General features: G+C 54.3%; 2 protein-coding genes across 4 annotated transcripts; one reads left to right on the top strand and one right to left on the bottom strand.

Moving 5' to 3' along the window:
* The first annotated feature begins 184 nt into the window (after positions 1-184).
* Positions 185-9,750, top strand: SPAG7 (sperm associated antigen 7). Its single transcript, XM_045376329.2, has 7 exons — positions 185-278; positions 8,128-8,195; positions 8,435-8,523; positions 8,664-8,748; positions 8,871-8,960; positions 9,066-9,222; positions 9,338-9,750. The coding sequence occupies exons 1-7, from the start codon at positions 194-196 to the stop codon at positions 9,445-9,447; spliced, it is 684 nt and encodes a 227-aa protein (XP_045232264.1). The 5' UTR covers positions 185-193; the 3' UTR covers positions 9,448-9,750.
* Positions 9,751-11,841: 2,091 nt separating this feature from the next.
* Positions 11,842-18,598, bottom strand: ENO3 (enolase 3). Of its 3 annotated transcripts, none has more exons than XM_005582617.5 (12): positions 18,548-18,598; positions 17,234-17,320; positions 16,556-16,651; positions 16,337-16,395; positions 16,109-16,178; positions 15,605-15,738; positions 13,541-13,763; positions 13,235-13,432; positions 12,827-13,028; positions 12,290-12,398; positions 12,081-12,139; positions 11,842-11,993 (listed from the first exon to the last, which is right to left on the bottom strand). In XM_005582617.5, the coding sequence occupies exons 1-12, from the start codon at positions 18,570-18,572 to the stop codon at positions 11,924-11,926; spliced, it is 1,332 nt and encodes a 443-aa protein (XP_005582674.1). In that variant the 5' UTR covers positions 18,573-18,598; the 3' UTR covers positions 11,842-11,923. The 3 variants fall into 3 exon arrangements, with proteins under 3 accessions (XP_005582674.1, XP_005582676.1, XP_005582675.1); XM_005582619.4 differs by lacking the exon at positions 18,548-18,598 and adding an exon at positions 17,962-18,025 and having other exon boundaries at positions 17,234-17,423; XM_005582618.4 differs by lacking the exon at positions 18,548-18,598 and adding an exon at positions 17,962-18,025.
* Positions 18,599-20,315: the final 1,717 nt, after the last annotated feature.

Below are 20,315 nucleotides of genomic sequence, written 5' to 3'. Positions count from 1 at the left end.
GCCTGCGGCCTCTGTCTACGGGGGCGGGGCGGGGCGGGGCCTCGGCCAGCTGGAGGTCGCCACGCGCTGCTGGCCTCGGATCTGCGCCCGGGCTAGGCGGGCTCGGGGTTTTCCGCCTCCGACGTGTTTCCGGCCTTAAAGGCATTCCGCCCTTCCCTTTAAGACGCGCCGCCCCCTCTCAGTCACTCCCAAGATGGCGGACCTACTGGGCTCCATCCTGAGCTCCATGGAGAAGCCACCCAGCCTCGGTGACCAGGAGACTCGGCGCAAGGCCCGAGGTGAGGATCCCAAATTCACAACCGCCTTCCTTCGCCCGGTTCTCAGGACCGCACTTTTCCCTCTTTGGACGATGCCGCCGCCTCAACCTTGAAAGACCCCTCACAGGCCCCTTCCGAGACCCTCAGAGTCCCTAAAAGGGCTGCTGCCACGCCCGCTGTTCTCAGCGGACAGTGATTGGCTACCTGAAAGATAGCGCCAGCCTCCTGCCTCTTCTCCCGACCCTGGCCTTCCGCAGTCCTTGTTTCCCATTAGCCAACCGGCCCGCCTGTCCGCTGCTGACCTGGTCTGATTGGTAGGGTGCCTCCAACCTGCCGCATTCCTTCCCCGCCCGCCTCTAGCTCTATTTCGATTGGATTTAGGACACGCCCATCTACTCTGCCTTCATCTCCATTGGCTATCTCAACTTAAAGCTCTGCCTCCTAGGCCTATTCGACCTTCCTTCGGACCCACCCCAGCCTCAGAACTCCCATTGGTTGTTGGGTCCTCTGTGTCTTCTTGCCCCTCCTGCTTGATTTAACCCAGTCCCTTCTGCCTCCTTTCTACAACCTTTTTCCCATCTGTAGCCTTAAATTCCCGAGCTGCCCAGGCGGATCGTAGTGTTGATTGGAGGGATGAGAATGCCCGCCAGGTCCGATTGGCCACTGTCTCCGCCTGCGTTCTCTGAGTAGCTTCCCTGCGGGCTGGCTGGAGTTCGGCGGCCGGCGTAGGGCGCGGCCCGGCGGGGCCGTGGGACCCTCCCCGGGGTTGCTCGTGTTTGGGCTTGGGATGATCCTGGCGGAATGCAGGACCCCAACTCCCAAACCTGCGGACCTTGACCGCGGACGAGCCCTGGCCCGGCTCCCCACATGCCCCAGGGGGGCCAGGGCAGACAGGACGCCTTCCGAGTATTCAAGGGGTGCTGGATGCCTACACTTCGTCTCGTTATTTCCTGAACAACTGTTAAGGGTCAGGGGTACCCCTCAGGGAGGCCACAGTCCGGGGCTGGGGCGCTCATTGATGCAGTGATCACACGGAAGTTTAATAATCAACTTGATAAGTGCTCTGAGAGAAAAATGACTGTGAGAGCGGCCACCTGAGATTCTCCCCCAGGCTGCAGTGAGCCGAGATCAGAACAGATAATTCTGTAAATGAGAGAGAGAAGCAAAGCGTTACAGGCAGAAGAGTCTATTTGAAATCTCGGCCGGGCGCGGTGGCTCAAGCCTGTAATCCCAGCACTTTAGGAGGCCGAGACGGGCGGATCACGAGGTCAGGAGATCGAAACCATCCTGGCTAATGCGGTGAAACCCCGTCTCTACTAAAAAAAAATACAAAAAAACTAGCCGGGCGAGGCGGCGGGCGCCTGTAGTCCCAGCTACTCGGGAGGCTGAGGCAGGAGAATGGCGTAAACCCGGGAGGCGGAGCTTGCAGTGAGCTGAGATCCGGCCACTGCACTCTAGCCTGGGCGACAGAGCGAGACTCCGTCTCAAAAAAAAAAAAAAAAAAAAGGAAATCTCTGAGGAAGGAGGAAGCATGATGGGAACGGGGAACTGGAATTCTGTAATGCTCTGATGACTGACTGTCTAAGTGGGTGATCACCAGCGGCATTGACAGACTAGGAAGCTTAAGTTAGTCACTCGCCTGAGGTCACATGGTTAGTTTGGTAAGTGGCAGAGTTTCAAACCCAGGTATGACTGGGCTTGAAGCCTATGTTCTTGACCATAATCTTATGCCACTTCTCTAGATGCAGAGAAGACTCGAAAACCAGTTAAAGAACAGTCAATGGGGTCCGGCCTTGTAGCTCACACCTGTAATCCCACCACTTTGGGAGGCTGCGGCGGACGGATCGCTTGAGCCCAGGAGTTCAAGATCAGTCTAGGCAACATGGAGAAACCCCGTCTCTACAAAAAAATACAAAAATTGGCCAGGCGCTGTGGCTCACGCCTGTAATCCCAAAACTTTGGGAGGCCGAGGCGGGCGATCATGAGACCAAGAGATCGAGACCATCCTGGCCAACATGGTGAAACCCCGTCTCTACTAAAAATACAAAAATTAGCTGGGCGTGGTGGCGCGTGCCTGTAATCCCAGCTACTCAGGAGGCTGAGGCAGGAGAATCCCTTGAACCCGGGAGGCGGAGGTTGCAGTGAGCCAAGATTGCGCCACTGCACTCCAGCCTGGCGGCAGAGCGAGACTCCGTCTCATAAATAAATAAATAAATAAATGATAACCGGGCTCAGTGGCGCGCTCCTGTGGTCCCAATTCTCCGGAGAATCTTGGGAGAATTCCAAAAGCGGGGAGAATCACTTGAGTCTGGGAGGTTGAGGCTGCAAGTGAGAGGTGATTGCGTCACTGCACTCCAGTCTGGGCAGTGAAATTGAGACTGTTTCCAACAACAAAAAATGAAATGCCCTGATGGTCAGTGAGGGCAGAGGATGAGAGCTCCTAGGCTGTCAGGCCCTGGGGCTCCAGAGGATAACTGAACAGTAGATGAACAGGATCCCTGCCCTCCAGGAGCTCATACTATGCTAAAGGAGACAAAAAGTTATGATACATTAGTTCTCTATGCTATGCTGGGTGTCTGAGCCAAAGGAGCTTGGAGCCCAGGGGAAGAAGTAACTCTGACTCATGGTAGATCTCAATGTTTGCAAGAGGAGGAAAAGCATTCCAAGCAGAGGAACATGTGCAAAGGCATGGAGTTATTTTAAAAAATGGGGAGAGGGCTGGGCACCGTGGCTCATGCCTATAATCCCAGCACTTTGGGAGGCTGAGGCAGGCAGATCACTTGAAATCAGGAGTTCAAGACTAGCCTGGCCAATATGGTGAAACATCATCTCTACAAAAAATACAAAAAAATGGCCGGGCGTGGTGGCTCACGCCTATAGTCCTAGCACTTTGGGAGGCCGAGGCGGACAGATGAACTCCGACCTGAGGTCAGGAGTTCGAGACCAGCCTCACCAACATGGAGAAACCCCATCTCTACTAAAAATACAAAAATTAGTCAGGTGTGGTGGCGCATGACTGTGATCCCAGCTACTTGGGAGGCTGAGGCAGGAGAATCACTTGAACCCAAGAAGCAGAGGTTGCAGTGAGCCAAGATTGTGCCACTGCATTCCAGCATGGGCAAAGAGAGTGAAACTCCATCTCATAAAAAGAAAAAGAAAAAAAAAATTAGCCAGATGTGGTGGTTCACACCTGTAATCCCAGCTACTTAGGAGGCTGAGGCATGAGAATCACTGGAACCTGGGAGGCAGAGGTTGCAGAGAGCCGAGATCGCGCCACTGCACTCCAGCCTGGGCACAGAGCGAGACTCTGTCTCGAAATAAATAAATAAATAAATAAATGATGGGGAGAGGTTCAGTGCAGCTGGAGAGGATTCAGATCCTGTGGAAGAAGGAGGCCTTAAGGATGTAAAGGATTTGAAACGGCAAAAGAGAGAAAAATTTCAGGCTGAGGAGCAGGAATAGGAAGAAGCATGCACCCAAATCTCAAGAGGTAGTAAAATCACATCGTGGGGAAGACAGGCAAGCATGGAGGGCCTGGGTTAGAAATTCCTCCTCCTCGGCCGGGCGCGGTGGCTCAAGCCTGTAATCCCAGCACTTTGGGAGGCCGAGGCAGGTGGATCAGGAGGTCAGGAGATCGAGACCATCCTAGCTAACATGGTGAAACCCGTCTCTACTAAAAATACAACAAACTAGCCAGGTGTGGTGGCGGGTGCCTGTGTGAACCTGGGAGGCGGAGCTTGCAGTGAGCCGAGATCGCGCCACTGCACTCCAGCCTGGGCGACACAGCGAGACTCTGTCTCAAAAAATAAAAATAAAAAAAAGAAATTCCTCCTCCTCTTCCAGAGGCAGGATCTAAGGAAGAGGAAGAAAGTTAAATAAGACCCTTAGCCAGGCGAGGGGACTCACTGCTGTAATCCCAGCACTTTGGGAGGCTGGTCTTGAACTCCCAGCCTCAAGTGATCCTCCCACCTTGGCCTCTCAAATTGCTTGAGAAGCTTGAGTCTCTGCACCCAGACCTGGCTATTTTTTTTTTTTTAAGTTTTCTGTAAAGATGGGGTCTCGGGCATCTTCAGGCAAGAGGCAGGCAGATCTCTTGAGCCCAATAGTTCAGAAAGAAAAGACCCTTCACAGCTAACCTTGGACTCCCAAAGGAGAAGGGTGTCAGATTATCCATTTCGGCTTTATCCTGTCTGTAGAAGTGGGAAGTGGGGGATTTTACAAAATATAGGAAGTTAAATAATTTCCCCTTTCTGGCCGGGCGCGGTGGCTCAAGCCTGTAATCCTGGTACTTTGGGAGGCCGAGGCAGGTGGATCACAAGGTCAGGAGTTCAAGACCAGCCTGGCCAATATGGTGAAACCTCATCTCTACTAAAAATACAAAAATTAGCTGGGTGTGGTGGCGGGTGCCTATAGTCCCAGCTACTCAGACAGCTGAGGCAGAAGAATCGCTTGAACCCAGGAGGCGGAGGTTGCAGTGAGCCGAGATCATGCCACTGCACTCCAGCCTGGGTGACAAAACAAGGTTCTGTCTCAAAAAAAAATATTCCCCTGGCCGGGCGCGGTGGCTCACGCCTGTAATCCCAGCACTTTGGGAGGCCGAGGCGGGCGGATCACCCGAGGGCGATCTGGCGGAGCCAGATCGAGACCATCCTGGCTAACACGGTGAAACCCTGTCTCTACTAAAAATACAAAAAATTAGCCGGGCACGGTGGCGGGCGCCTGTAGTCCCAGCTGCTCGGGAGGCTGAGGCAGGAGAATGGCGTGAACCCGGGAGGCGGAGCTTGCAGTGAGCCGAGATCGCGCCACCGCACTCCAGCCTGGGCAACAGAGCAAGACTCCGTCTCAAAAAAAAAAAAAATATTCCGCTTTGCTGTGTAGACAACGAGATGATAGACTCTTTGAGGCCAGGGTCTGAGTCTGTTTTCCTTCCCAGATGCATTATAATTCTTCTTCTTTTTTTTTTTTGACAGGGTCTTGCTCTGTCACCTAGACCTCTCGGGCTTAAGTGAGCTTCCTACCTCAACCTCCCGAGTAGCTGGGACTACAGGCATGCATCACCATGCCTGACTAATTCTTTATTTTTTGTAGAGACAGGGTCTCACTATATTGCCCACACTGGTCTCGAACTTCTGGCCTCAAGCAGTTCTCCCACCTTGGCCTTCCAAAATGCTGGAATTATATACGTAAGCCACCGCACTCAGCCCAAACATTTATTTAATGCCCACAATGTACAAACAACTAACTATAGTCCGGGCATGGTGGCTCACACCTATAATCCCAACACTTTGGAAGGCCAAGGTGGGAGGATTGCTTGAAGCCAGTTGGAGACCAGGCTGGGCAACAAACTGAGACCCCATCTTAACAGAAAACTTAAAAAAAAGAAAAAAAAAAAAATCCAAGGCTAGGTGCCGAGGCTTAAGCCTCTCAAGCAGTTTGAGAGGCCCAGGTGGGAAGGGTATTTGAAGCCGAGTTCAAGACCAGCCTGGGCCCACACTTGTAATCCCAGCACTTTGGGAGGCTGAGGTGGGCAGATCACGAGGTCAGGAGTTCGAGACAAGTCTGACCAACATACTGAAACCCCATCTCTACTAAAAATACAAAAATTAGCGAGGTGTGGTGCCACACGCCTGTATTCCCAGCTACTCGGGAGGCTGAGGCAGGAGAATCTCTTGAACCTGGGAGGCAGAGGTTGCAGTCAGCCAAGACTGTGCCATTGCACTCCAGCCTGGGTGACAGGGTGAGACTCTGTCTCAAAAAAAAAAAAATACCATCCTGGGCAACGTAGTGAGACCTCATCTCACAAATATTTTTGTTTAATTATTTTTTTAAAAGTAGCTGAGCATGGAGGCACACGCCTGTGGCCCCAGCTACTTGAGAAGTTAAGGTAGGAGGATCCCTTGAGCCAGGGAGGTCAAGGCTGCAGTGAGCTGTGATTGTGCCACTGCACTCCAGCCTGGGCAATAAAGTGAAATCCTGTCCCAAAAATAAATATATAGGCCGGGTGCAGTGGCTCACGCCTGTAATCCCAGCACTTTGGGAGGCCGAGGTGGGTGGATCACCTGAGCTCAGGAGTTTGAGGCAGCCTAGCCAACATGGTGAAACCCCGTCTGTACTAAAAATACAAAAATTAGCCGGATGTGGTGGTGTGTGCCTGTAATCCCAGCTACTTGGGAGGCTGAGGCAGGAGAATCGCTTGAACCCAGGAGGCAGAGGTTGCAACAAGCTGAGATCATGCCACTGTACTCCAGCCCGGGTGACAGAGCGAGACTCCATCTCAAAAGTCAATCAATCAATCAATGTTTATTCATTGGTTTCCCCAGTGGAGTTGGAAAAGGGGGTTAAGCATTATTCTGATCTTTGTCACTCCCACTAAACTGGGAACTCTTGAAGGGCCACATTGTGTCTTAATCATCTCAGTACTTCAGGGTCTCGCCTGGTGCCAGATACAGTAGTCCCTGCTCTCCCTTATCCAAGGTTTTGCTTTCCAAGGTTTTAGTTACCTGCAGCCTGGAACTATTATATACAATAAGATATTTTGAGAGAGAGAGAGAGCACAGCCGCAAACTTTTATTTCAGTACATTGTTATAAGTGTTCTATTGTATTATTGTTATTCTTAATCTCTCTTTTTTTTTTCTTTTTCTCTGAGGTGGAGTCTAGCTCTGTCGCCCAGGCTGACAGTGGCGCCATCTCGGCTCACTGCAAGCTCCGCCTCCCAGGTTCACGCCATTCTCCTGCCTCAGCCTCCCAAGTAGCTGGGACTACAGGCACCCACCACCACGCCTGGCTAATTTTTTGTATATTTTTTTTTAGTAGAGATGGGGTTTCACCGTGTTAGCCAGGATGGTCTCGATCTCATGACCCCATGATCCGCCCACCTCGGCCTCCCAAAGTGCTGGGATTACAGGTGTGAGCCACCGCGCCCAGCCATCTCTCTCTTTTTTTTTTTTGAGACAGAATTTCACTCTTGTTGCCCAGGCTGGAGTGTAATGGCGCGATCTCAGCTCACTGCAACCTCTGCCTCCCAGGTTCAAGAAATTCTCCTGCCGGCCGGGCGCGGTGGCTCAAGCCTGTAATCCCAGCACTTTGGGAGGCCGAGACGGGTGGATCACGAGGTCAGAAGATCGAGACCATCCTGGCTAACCCGGTGAAACCCCGTCTCTACTAAAAAATACAAAAAACTAGCCGGGTGAGGTGGCGGGCGCCTGTAGTCCCAGCTACTCCGGGGGCTGAGGCAGGAGAATGGCGTGAACCCAGGATGCGGAGCTTGCAGTGAGCTGAGATCCGGCCACTGCACTCCAGCCTGGGCTACAGAGCGAGACTCCATCTCAAAAAAAAAAAAAAAAAAAAAAAAAATTCTCCTGCCTCAGCCTCCCCAGTAGCTGAAATCATAGGTGCCCACCACCACACCTGGCTAATTTTTGTATTTTTAGTAGAGATGGGGTTTCACCATGTTGACTAGGCTGGTCTCGAACTCCTGACCTCAGATGATCCACTCGCCTTGGCCTCCCAAAGTGCTGGGGTATAGGCTTGAGCCACCGTGCCTGGCTTGTTATTCTTAATCTCTTACTGTGCCTAATTTATAAGTTAAACTTTATCATAGCCATGTATGTGTAGAAAAAGATATAGTATATATAAGGGTCAGTACTATCCACAATTTCAGGCATCCACTGAGAGCCTTGGAATGAACCCCCGTGGATAAGGGGGACTATTAGGTAAAATAAACATCAATAAATGCTTGATGAATAAACGCTAATCCTGCCTTCCCAGCCTGACACTTCCCAGGGGGCACCACACTTCACTTGAAGCCTTAGAAACCTTCCCCATCCATGCTTCCAGCCCCGGCTTCATGCTGCCATTTCTCACCCCCAGAACAGGCTGCCCGCCTGAAGAAACTACAAGAGCAAGAGAAACAACAGAAAGTGGAGTTTCGTAAAAGGGTGAGAACAACTGGAGTGATCAAAGGCAGACTCAGGAAGGACTTCCAATAAGTTAAAATTGGAAGGTTGAGGACTCAGTTTTGCTGAAAATGTCTTAAGAGAGGTGATGCCTGGAAGCCAGTGGCATGGAGGCTGGGGAGGGTGCTGGGGAGGCGTAGAAGGGCCGCCAACTCAGCTGGGGTGGGGGGTACTTGGGTGGAGCCATTGTTTCATATCTTCTTCCTTTCCCCTCTCCCAAGATGGAGAAGGAGGTGTCAGATTTCATTCAAGACAGTGGGCAGATCAAGAAAAAGTTTCAGCCAATGAACAAGATCGAGAGGAGCATACTGTGAGTGTCTCGGGGCTGGGGGAAGAAGGAAATGGGTGGCTAGCGGGGCATGAAAGGGCCAGCAGGGGGCTCCTCCAGAGGAGGGCACTAGGCCCACTCCTGGCTCATGATACTCTTTCCCCTCTGCCGTCCCATCCCAGACATGATGTAGTGGAAGTAGCTGGCCTGACATCCTTCTCCTTTGGGGAAGATGATGACTGTCGCTATGTCATGATCTTCAAAAAGGTAAAAGGCCTGAGTTCCTCATTCTCTCCTCTCCCCTTTGTGGCCTTCTCCCCCTTCCCTGATGAAGGAATGAAATGAAACATTTGTATGGACTCTGACCCCATCATTGTGCTCTTCTCTAGGAGTTTGCACCCTCAGATGAAGAGCTAGACTCCTACCGTCGTGGAGAGGAATGGGATCCCCAGAAGGCTGAGGAGAAGCGGAAGCTGAAGGTGAGCTATGCGTGGCAGCCCTTGGGGCCCAGAAGCCCACCACCTGGGAGGGGTGGGGATTTGGGCTGGGGCCCTGAGCACCAGTGCCCCCACTTTCACCCCCAGGAGCTGGCTCAGAGGCAGGAGGAGGAGGCAGCCCAGCAGGGGCCCGTGGTGGTGAGCCCTGCTAGCGACTACAAGGACAAGTACAGCCACCTCATCGGCAAGGGAGCAGCGAAAGACGCAGCCCACATGCTGCAGGCCAATAAAACCTACGGCTGTGGTGAGGCCACAGTGCGGCCGCCGTGGCTGGGAGAGGAGCATGGGATGTGGTGGGAGGGCAGTGGAGGCTGAGGTACGGGTTTCTAAGTCCTCCCTACCCTCCTCTCTGCCCCTAGTGCCCGTGGCCAATAAGAGGGACACACGCTCCATTGAAGAGGCTATGAATGAGATCAGAGCCAAGAAGCGTCTGCGGCAGAGCGGGGAAGAGTTGCCACCAACCTCCTAGGCGCCCCGCCCAGCTCCCTTTGACCCCTGGGGCAGGGCAGGGGGCAGGGAGGGACTAGGCTGCTGCTATTAGAACCCATCCTGGAGCCCCACCTCTGAACCGCCTCCTACCAGCTGTCCCGCGGGCTGGGGGACAACAGGTGTTTGATTTGTCACTGTTCGAGCGTGGATATGTGCGTGGTGTGTGTGTGTGTGAGAGTGTGAATGCACAGCGGGTATTTAATCTGTATGATTCCCCGTTCTTGGAATTTTCTTCCCCATGGGGCTGGGGTACTTTACATTCAATAAATGCTGTTTAACCCAATGTCCTGGTTGGTTTGTACCCGGAAAGGTGGGCCCTGAAGCCACTGGTAGAGAAGAAGGGGAATAATTTTCAGTGGAACAGCATAAAATTGCTGTTTGTGTAGGTTAAACATGGCCAGTTGACACTATCAGAGGTTTTTTGTTTGTTTTGAGACGGAGTCTTTGTTGCCCAGGCTAGAGTGCAGTAGTGTGATCTCGGTTCACTGCAACCTCTGCCTCCAGGGTTCAAGCGATTCTCCTGCCTTAGCCTCCTGAGTAGCTGGGATTACAGGCATGTGTCACCACACCTGGGTAATTTTTTGTATGTTTAGTAGAGACAGGGTTTCATCATATTGGCCAGGCTGGTCTCTAACTCCCAACCTCAGGTGATCTGCCCACCTCAGCCTCCCAAAGTGCTGGGATTACAAGTGTGAGCCACTGTGCCCAGCCCAGAGGGTTTTATAAGATGCAGTATTTTAAGAGTGCAATCAGAGGCTGGGCACAGTGGCTCACACCTGTAATCCCAGCATTTTAGGAGGTCAAGGCTGGAGGATCACTTGAGGCCAGGAGGTCAAGATCAGCCTGGGCAACATAGTGAGACTTTCTCTCTACAAAATTAAAAAATTGGCTGGGTGCAGTGGCTCACACCTGCAATCCGAGCACTTTGGGAGGCCGAGGCGGGCGGATCATGAGGTCAGGAGATCGAGACCATCCTGGCTAACACGGTGAAACCCCGTCTCTACTAAAAATACAAAAAAATTAGCCGGGCGTGGTGGCGGGCGCCTGTAGTCCCAGCTACTTGGGAAGCTGAGGCAGGAGAATGGTGTGAACCCGGGAGGCAGAGCTTGCAGTGAGCTGAGATGATGCCACTGCACTCCAGGCTGGGGGACAGAGCAAGACTCTGTCTCAAAAAATAAATAAATAAAAATTAAATTAAATTAAATAATTGGCTGGGTGCAGTGACTCACACCTGCACTCCCAGCACTTTGGGAGGCCGAGGCAGGAGAATCGCTTGACTCCGGGAGTTTGAGATCAGTCTAGGCCACAAACCTTCTCTACAAAAAGAAAATAAAATATACAAAATTTAAAAATTAGCCATGCCTAGTGGTGTGCACCTGTAGTCCCAGCTACTTTGCAGGCTGAGGCAAGAGGATTGCTTGAGCCCAGGAGTTTGAGGCTACAGTGAACTGTGATCGCATCACTGCACTCCTGCCTGGGTGACAGATCGAGAAGCTGGCTCAAAATAAAGATACAAGAGTATAATCGCTGGAGTCAAATACCTTGGCTTTGGATCCTAATCCTGCCTGCTGCCAACCGTTACTTTGGGTAAGGCATTCAACCTTTTGTGCCTCAGTTTCCTCACCTGTAAAATAAGGATAATTATGGCAGCTATCTGACAGACCTGTTTGAACAATAGCGCAGGACGATACATGTCAAATATTTAGAACAGTTTCAGATCCTGTAAGTTCCGTAGGAGAGGCAGCCACTGTCATTATCACTCTCATTCTCACAAAGCCCTCACTAGGACTGCAGCCTCACTCTAGTGTCCTCTGTAGACCATTTACTTCACAGCCAGCTTCCCCCTCATGGTGGTGGCAGGACCCTCAGCCCCACCCTGCTCCCCTCTCCTGGAGCTGGTTTCTTATTCCCTCTGAAACTCTTTATTAATTTAGTTGTTTGTTTTCGTTTTTGTTGTTGTTGTTGTTGTTGCTTGCAGACAGGGTCTTGCTCTGCAGCCCAGGCTGGAGTGCAGTGGTATGAACAGAGTGTACTGCAGCCTCGACCTCCTGGGCTCAAGCGATCCTCTCAACTCAGCCTCCCAGGTAGCCGGGGCTACAGGCATGTGCCACCATGCCTGGCTCCACTGGCAACTCTGCCTCCTTTTACCATATAGCATCTGCTTTCCCCTACCTCCTTTGGAAATGTGAACACCTCTGTTGTTCTAGATCCACCCAGCTTCCTCTCTGAGTCCCTCACCTCCTCTTTGTCCTAGTGGGTTACACATCTATTTGCCTCCCCTCCCTGCTCCCATGTCTCCACCTCCTGTCTTTCCCAGCTCAGCCCAGAAACCAGCACTCCTCCCCTCGCTCCCACAAAGAAGCACACAGCTGTCTTGGTTGGCACTAGTGTTTATTTCAGGAAGCAGGTCTGGAAGACCTGGGTCTGTCCAGTGGAGTCCTGGAGCCTCCAGCTTCTCACTTGGCCTTCGGGTTACGGAACTTGCGTCCAGCAAAGACTGCCTTGTCCCCAAGAGCCTCCTCGATCCTAGAATGCAGGCAAGGTCAAGGCTGCTGCCTTCCAACCTAATGGCCTCCAGCACCCCAATGCCCAGGCCCACTCTTCCCGCTGTACCTCATGAGTTGGTTGTATTTGGCCAGACGCTCTGAGCGGCAGGGGGCGCCAGTCTTGATCTGATGAGGGAAGAAGGATTTGGAAGGTTGGGTGAGGCTGGAGAGGAGGGGGTTGGACCTGGCCCCAGGGGAACATTCACCTCAGAGGCAGGAGGCCAGAGACCCCAAGAAAACTTGGTGAGACACTCAGTAGACAGAAGCTGCAAGTACCTGTCCTGTGCAGAGCCCCACCACAAGGTCAGCAATGAACGTGTCCTCAGTCTCCCCAGAGCGGTGGCTCACCATCACCCCCCAGCCATTAGACTGAGCCAGTTTGCACCTGAGTGGAGAGGACATTTGATGTGGCCTTCTAGAGGCTCCTCAGTGGGAAAGCAGGGGTTGGGTGGGGCCTGTCCCTGCTGTTTTGGGTAGCAAGCACTCTGCAGGGAGGGCAGTGACTAAGTTCTTTGGGAAGTAGGAGAGGAAAAGAATTCTCATCTTGATTTTGGGCTCTGGAGATGCTGGTGAGAAGAGCAGAATCTGAGAGAGGAATGGTGTGGGCTGCGGGTGGGGGGTCATGAAAGGGCCACAGTGGCAAAGCTCTTGGAGTCAGGCCAAGGATTAGTCAAAGCCTTGAGATCAACGTGTGGGTAGGTCAGGTGCCAGGGGAAAGGTAAGCTTGGAGTTAGTGGGTGAGACTGTAGCTGGAGTGGGCAGAGCGGGGGCAGAGGGAGGCGCCGGTGAGCCTCAGGGTCAGGAGACACTCACGCCTGGATCGATTCGGTCACCGAGCCGATCTGGTTGACCTTTAGCAGTAGACAGTTGCAGGCCTTCTTCTCAACAGCCTGGGCAATCCTCTTGGGGTTGGTGACTGTCAGGTCATCCCCCACAATCTGGATGTTCACCCCCGAGAGGAAGGAGGTCCAAGTGGCCCAGTCATCCTGGTCAAAGGGGTCCTCGATGGAGACCACTGGTGGGGTTTGGGAGCAGAGACAGGGCTAGAGGTCAGAAGGTGCCTCATGGAGGGGTGACAGGGCAGAAGAGCTTAAATGGGGATTTCAATGGGGCTAAGGATTGGTGGGATCCAAGCCCATGGTAAAGCAGGTCACTGAAATCAGGGTATTAGGCAGCTGCAGGGGATTCGGGCAGGAACACTGGGACACCTGAGCGCCTCACCAGGATAGTTCTTGATAAAGCTCTTATAGAGCTCTCCGAGCTTCTCCCCAGTGATGTGCCGTGCGGGATCATCGGGCGACTTGAAGTCAAGATCGTACTTCCCATTGCGATAGAACTCAGATGCTGCCACGTCCATGCCGATCACCACCTTGTCTGGGTAACCAGCTGCCTGGATGGCTGTCTTCAGCAGCTCCAGGGCTGGGGGAGGACCAAGAAAGGACCTGAGACTCAGCACCCCTTGTCTACAGCCTCCTCTGCCCATGTGGAGATCCAGGGGGTCTGCCCCCCAGGGTGCTCAGCACTGACCCTCATTGTTCTCCAGGATGTTGGGTGCGAAGCCACCTTCATCACCCACATTGGTGGCATCCTTCCCATATTTGGCCTTGATGACCCCCTTAAGGTGGTGGTAGACCTCAGCACCAATGCGCATGGCTTCCTTGAAGGAGCTGGCTCCCACAGGCAGAATCATGAACTCCTGCATGGCCAGCTTGTTTCCAGCATGGGAGCCCCCGTTGATCACATTGAAGGCCTGAGATGGGGAGAGGGTGTCTGGACCTGGGCTGGGGCATGAGGGCTCAAGAAGGGATGGGGGCGGGGGGTGTTGGGGTGGAAACCTGGCTTCCCTACTTACTAGCTCAGTGGTCTAGGATGAGTAATTTTGTTCAAGAGCCTCTTTCCTCATTTCTTTTTTTTTTTTTTCTTGAGACAGAGTCTCGCTTTGTCACCAGGCTGGAGGGCAATGGTGCAATCTCGGCTTACCGCAACCTCTGCCTCCCAGGTTCAAGTGATTCTCCTGCCTTAGCCTCCCAAGTAGCTGGGACTATAGGCGGGCGCCACCATGCCCGGCTAATTTTTGTATTTTTAGTAGAGACAGGGTTTCACCATGTTGGTCAGGCTGGTGTCGAACTCCTGACCTCATGATCTGCCTGCCTCGGCCTCCCAAAGTGCTGGGATTACAGGCGTGAGCCACCGCGCCCAGCCTCTCTTTCCTCATTTCTATAAAATGGGGATAGCACCTACTTCCCTGTAGGATCTTTTGCTGAAAATTAGAGAAATTGAATGTAAAGTTCTTATCATGTGCCTAGCATATAATAGCTAACACTTTTTTTTTTTTTTTTGAGACAGAGTCTGGCTCTGTCGCCCAGGCTGGAGTGCAGTGGCGCGATCTCGGCTCACTGCAAGCTCCGCCTCCTGGGTTCACGCCATTCTCCTGCCTCAGCCTCCCGTGTAGCTGGGACTACAGGCGCCCGCCACCATGCCCGACTAATTTTTGTATTTTTAGTAGAGACGGGATTTCACCATGTTAGCCAGGATGGTCTCAATCTCCTGACCTCGTGATCTGCCCATCTTGGCCTCCCAAAGTGCTGGGATTACAGGCATGAGCCACCGCGCCCGGCTTTTTTTTTTTTTAGATGGAGTCTTGCTCTTTTGCCCAGGCTGGAGTGCAGTGGCACGATCTCGGCTCACTGCAACCTCCGCCTCCTGGGTTCAAGAAATTCTCCTGCCTCAGCCTCCTGAGTAGCTGGAATTACAGGCGCCCACCACCACGCCCAGCTAATTTTTTGTATTTTTAGTAGAGATGGGGTTTCACCATGTTGGTCAGGCTGATCTCGAACCACTGACCTCGTGATCCACCCACCTCGGCCTCCCAAAGTGCTGGGATTACAGGCGTGAGCCACCGCGCCCAGCCATAGCTAACACTTTTATATGGCATTTACTACATGCCAGGTACTAAGTACTTTACATATATAAGCCCATTTCATTCTCAAAACACCTCTATTCATTGGTATCATTACCCCCATTTTATAGATGGGGAAACTGAGACACAGCAGTTAAAGAACTTGCCTAAAATCATACAACTAATAACAGGCAGAGCCAGGATTCAAACCCAGCAATCTATCTCTAGAGTCCATGCTCTTATGCAATCTTCCTAGTAAGTAACAAGAAATGGTAACATTATTATTGAGATTAAATTCAAAGAGTTTCCATTCATTAAGAGGGCACTGGTGTAAGAAGGACTCAAGAAGATACAAAGAAATGCCAAGATCTTTGCCTCAAAGAAACTCTCAATATGATTTGGGGTGTGGGGTGTAGGGTGCGGGGTTGGCATGAGGCTGGAGTTACCGAGCCTAGGACTGGAATGGCAAGGAACTGGGTTATATGGCAGGGAAGGAAGCACATAGAGCCTTCAGGGAAGGTTTGGATTGTGGGAAAGAGGGAGGGGCTGGACCACAGCAGGAGAGATTCAGTTTCAGGAAACTGCTTCTTAGGAGCTGGTCTGAAAGGTGGATTTTCCATGGGGGCATCCCTGGCTGGGTGGGGGTGGCTCTGTCACGGCAAGATCTAGTGGGGGTGGGTAGCTGCACTTACTGGCACTGGGAGTATGAGGTCAGGGTTCCCAGCGAGATCTGCGATGTGGCGGTACAGGGGGACCCCCTTCTCAGCTGCTCCCGCCTTACACACGGCCAAGGACACGCCCAGGATGGCATTGGCCCCAAACTTGGCTGGAAGGAGGCAAGCGGGAAGAAAGGATGAGAGCTTCTTCCGGGTTTGGGGTGGCTACTCCAAGAAGACGCCAGAGTTCCAAACCACTGAGCATGAAGAATTGGTTAACAGATCTCTCTCCCACCACCTGAGTAGCTCTGGGAGCCCCCACCCCGGGGGAATGTGTCAGCTGCATGTCTGTGTCCACCGCCCAGCCCAGGCCTGGCAGAGGGCAGGCATAGGAAATGCCTGTGGAATGAACACAAATCCATCCAGCTGCGGTGTGACCCAAAATGGGGGACCCAGAAATAACCCATCAGGCCTCACCCCTGTGGCCTCTCACCATCTCTCCCATACCTCAACCCTTCCCCACCGCTGCCCTTCACTCACACTTATTCTCGGTCCCATCCAGCTCAATCATAAATTTGTCAACTTTTTCTTGATCCACAACACTTAGTTTCTGGAAGGGTGGGTTTGAGAGGGGAGAGCAGAGGTCAGATTTCTCAGAAGTCAGGGCACGTACAAGGGGAGGATAAGTGAAAATGGGGAGAGGCGCGTCTGGGGTGAGGGAGCAGGGGCATGGAGAGGAGACTGCAGGGAGCCGGCTTCCCCACTTGCCTTTTGCAGCAGAGCAGGGCCTAGAGTCTTGTTGATGTGCTCCACAGCCTTCAGGACTCCTAGACAGGCCAGAGGACGAGGTTTGGATCTCAATCAATTGGGCCTCTTTCTGTGGACCCCAGCTCCTCAAGAGCTTTGGGGGTTCTAGTCCTCTACCCATTGTGCACCCATGTCCTAAAGCCACCCACACAGACTCCTTCTGCACTGGTGTCTCCTCACCTTTCCCCAGGTAGCGGCCTTTGTCCCCATCTCTTAGTTCCAGAGCTTCATAGATACCTGTGGAAGCCCCACTGGGCACAGCTGCTCGGAATCGGCCTGAGGCAGGAGGAATTGGAAGATCACAGGGATGGCTAGGCCAAGTGGCTCATGCCTGTAATTCCAGCACTTTGGGAGGCCTAGGCAGGTGGATCACTTGAGGTCAAGAGTTCAAGACCAGCCTGGCCAACATGGTGAAACCGTCTCTATTAAAAATACAAAAATTAGCTGGGCGTGATGGCACAGGCGTGTAATCCCAGCTACTTGGGAGGTTGAGGCAGGAGAATCGCTTGAACCCGGGAGGCGGAGGTTGCAGTGAGCCGAGATTGCATCACTGCACTCCAGCCTGGGTGACAGAGCGAGACTGTCTCAAAAAAAAAAAAAAAAGAGCTCACAGGGAGTCCCCTCTACCCCTCAAAGGGCTGAGGTATCCTCTCTGAGCTCAGGGACAGGAGGCAGCGCAGAGACTCCTGCTTCTCTTCTCCCAGCTTCCAGCTCTGGTTCCATTTTGGAAGAGGGCTTGGGAAGAAGTCTGGGAAAGGGAACCTGAGAGAAAGGAGAGGATATGGCACAGAATTGGGGGGTAAAGGCCAAAGGGTTGGGGTCTTCTGGGGCGAGCCTATCCAATGGGCCTTATGTTACCCTTGGCTGTGTGCAGGTCCACCTCCACTGTGGGGTTGCCCCTGGAGTCCAGGATTTCCCGGGCAAAGATTTTCTGCATGGCCATGGCTGCAGGACAGGAGGTGTGAGGGTAGACAGTTGATCTCTTAAGGAACCAGAAATCCCTTGCCCTTTAAGAGTCTTCCCCACTCCAAGAAGGCAGGTGCTGGAGCTAAAAATACCCTACAAAAAGGTCACAGACCAAAGAGGCAGGCGCAGCCCCCTCCCCCACTCAGAATAGCTCTTATTCCACCCTCCCATCCTAAGAATCCAGGGGCCTCTCATCTATGGCTCCTAGGATGCCATCACTCCCCAAGCCCCCACCTCCCCCAAGGCTGCACTTAGGCCTTCTCCTTCCACCCTCTGGTCAAGCAGTCTGTTCTCCACGGCTGGTGGCCTTCAAATCCTTTCTGGTTCTCATTTTCCTGCTCCGAAATCCTCTTGGGCCCCCAGTTCCCTACCAGGTTCCAACTCTAGCTGCCCTTCTCTATCCATCCTTACTGCCCCTCCTCACAGCCTCCTTTCCCTAGATCCTTGGGTGCTCCCAGAGTTTGTCCCATCTGCTTGCTCCAGCCGCCCCTTCCCCCAGCTTTTTCAAGCACCTCCAGTCCCAGGAGAAAAAAAAGCAGAAACGTCCCCCACTTCCTCCAACTCAACACCATGCGCACCCTTTACTACGTCCACCCCGGGGGCTGGAAGATTTAGCTGACCTGGGATGTCTTCGTTGGAGGTTTGGATGGAGCTCCGAGTCTAGGTGGCAGCTGGGACAGTGTCAGCTCACCCCCTCTCGGGCTGCGCATTTATCCCTGAGCCACTGGGTCCCCAGCCAGCCCCGCCTCTCTCTCTCTCCATCCTCCCCCCTTCACACTGGGCTGGCAGCCAAGTGCCCACTACAGCCTAAAGCAGAAGCCTCTGGCCCTGGGCACCTGCCCCCTTACCAAAGGTCAACTACTATCCCCCACTTTCTTTCCGTCCCCCAGTAACAGTCCCAGTTTTAATTCCCCTTTGGGAGGAGCGGGGGAGGGGCTTCAGATGAGGGGTCTCCCCCACCCCAGGATTACATTCCCCTTTTGCAAACGTCAAGAGGAATGTGTGACCTTTAGGAAAGGCCAGGGGTAACCTGAGCCCTGCAAGGCTGGGGAGGGGGCCTGGAAGAGGGGCTGCAGGATTGACATCCACACATGCTCAGATCGCTGGGCGGGCCTCTGCCCTCAGTGGGGGAAGGGAGGGGACTTCTGGGCAAGCTCTGACGTCTAAAATTGAACCCCCCCACCCCAGAAGGCGAGAGAGTCTCACCTCTTAGGGTCCTCATAACGGCCATTATCGGCGACGCCCCATCCTACCCTCTCCAGGCCAGCCAGGGTGGGGATGAATTAGGGGCCAGGAGACAAATTTAGACGGGCCCTCTCGGCTGGCGCGGCGCCCGATTGATAACGCTGGGACAGCACTTGTCGCCCGGCATGGGGACTATTGGTCAGAGCCCTTCTCCCCACCGACTGTGGGCGCTCAGCGCACGGCCCCAGCCCATCAATGAATGGGGTTGAATCAACAGTGAACAAAAATGAATGGACCGAGGACGGGTGGCCCTTTGTGAGCTTCTGCACGCCTGGGGCTCCTCCGGCGCCCCGCCGTAGCACTGCGGGGAGGTGGGTCTCTGCTCTCGGTAGAGATCTCCACCTTGCCAGCTCTGGGGCCAGTGCGGGGTCTGCCCCGAGCTCCTCTGCAGCCATGCCAGCCGAACGGCTGGGGTCACGGGGCTCGACTCGGAGGCCCTTCCCGCCGGCGCCGGGGCAGCCCGCGCCCGGTGACTCACCCCCGCCTCCCTCTCCCCACCCCTGCTCCCCGCCCCGCCGGCCAGCGCGGCCTCCCAGCCCCCACCTCAAGCCACCTGGCCCGCCACCCGTCCCGTCTCCCATCTTGCCCCGCCCTCTCATCTCAGGCCGCTCCTCCCGGGATTTTTCCACCCTGGGGTGGGGGTGCGGCGGGTCAGGGGTCAGGAGATGGCGGGCGGGGAGCGCCGCCACGTGCCCGGGTGCGGCCCCGCCCGAGCCCGCCAGTGACTCAGCCGCGCGGCTGTCGAGGAACACGGGCTCGAGGGGCGTCGGGGACTGTGGGGTTCGGCGTGGACGCCAGGGATGCGCGCCGCACTCGGGAGGAGGAGAGAGAAAACCAAGCCCCTTTCCGCCCGGGCCGCGCTCCGTGACCTCGCGCCCCTAACCCAGGCTCCGGAAGCGGCCCAGCCCTCGGCGGCGGGTCGGAGAAGACGGCTTCACCTCGGCCGCCACCCGGCCGCCCCGCCCTCCCCAGGTGGCGGCGAGCGCACATCTGACTGAGAAGAAACCCAAAGGGCCCGAAGTGGGACTTTCCCCTTCTTGAAAAAGTTGCCACTCTTGCAACTTGAGTATTCTTCCGCCTCGAAAAATAGCCCCGCCTGTTAAGCCCCGCGGGTGTCCGCGCTCAGTGACCTCTGCAGACTCAGGCCAAGGGGCACGGCCGGTGATCCAGACATTGCCTGCCCGGGGCGGGCGCGGCTGGGATATGGGATAAGGCCCTGGGCTAGAGCCGATCCAGAGAAGGGACAATCCTCTGGACTGAGAATGGGCCCTGGTGAACCTAACCTGCACTACCCGGGAAGACGCTGGGGACCGAAGTGGCCCCGGTGGGTGCCTTCAGCTATGAGAGCGACTAGGGTATTTGGCCAAACTCCCTTTGCTTTCCTATTGAATAAGTAAAATCAAGGGTGGTGAGGCGGCAGCGTGCACGGCTTCGCCCCCGCCCTTTCCGCCAGGCGGGAGACACGTCCCCAGCCCGCCTTCCTTTCCCGGAGGGTCCACAGGGGTCGGGTCGGGCGCGCTCCCGTGCAGCCGGCTCCGGCCCGGACCGCCCCATGCGCTCTCCCTCCCGGCCTTGGCGCAGGCGCAGGCGCGGGCACACGCGCCGCCGCCCGCCGGTCCTTCCCTTCGGCGGAGGTGGGGGAAGGAGGAGTCATCCCGTTTAACCCTGGACTCCCCGAACTCTCCTTAATTTGCTAAATTTGCGGCTTGCTAATTCTTCCTCCTTTCTC

Source organism: Macaca fascicularis, chromosome 16 (genome assembly GCF_037993035.2).
Source record: "Macaca fascicularis isolate 582-1 chromosome 16, T2T-MFA8v1.1".
Taxonomy (NCBI): domain Eukaryota; kingdom Metazoa; phylum Chordata; class Mammalia; order Primates; family Cercopithecidae; genus Macaca; species Macaca fascicularis.
Note: the sequence above shows the minus strand (reverse complement) of the source record. Positions and strands in the feature narration are given on the sequence as shown.

What these genes read in the sequence shown, in the direction of transcription:
- ENO3 (XM_005582617.5), bottom strand. Translation starts at nt 18,572, where the DNA reads ATGGCCGTTATGAGGACCCTAAGAG. An exon ending in GGACCTGCACACAGCCAAGG is followed by an intron (nt 16,652 to 17,233) that starts GTAACATAAGGC and finishes CTCCTGCCTCAG; the next exon opens with GCCGATTCCGAGCAGCTGTG. An exon ending in GCCCTGCTCTGCTGCAAAAG is followed by an intron (nt 16,179 to 16,336) that starts GCAAGTGGGGAA and finishes CCACCCTTCCAG; the next exon opens with AAACTAAGTGTTGTGGATCA.
- SPAG7 (XM_045376329.2), top strand. Translation starts at nt 194, where the DNA reads ATGGCGGACCTACTGGGCTCCATCCTGAGCTCCATGGAGAAGCCACCC. An exon ending in AAGATCGAGAGGAGCATACT is followed by an intron (nt 8,524 to 8,663) that starts GTGAGTGTCTCG and finishes GTCCCATCCCAG; the next exon opens with ACATGATGTAGTGGAAGTAG. An exon ending in ATGTCATGATCTTCAAAAAG is followed by an intron (nt 8,749 to 8,870) that starts GTAAAAGGCCTG and finishes GCTCTTCTCTAG; the next exon opens with GAGTTTGCACCCTCAGATGA.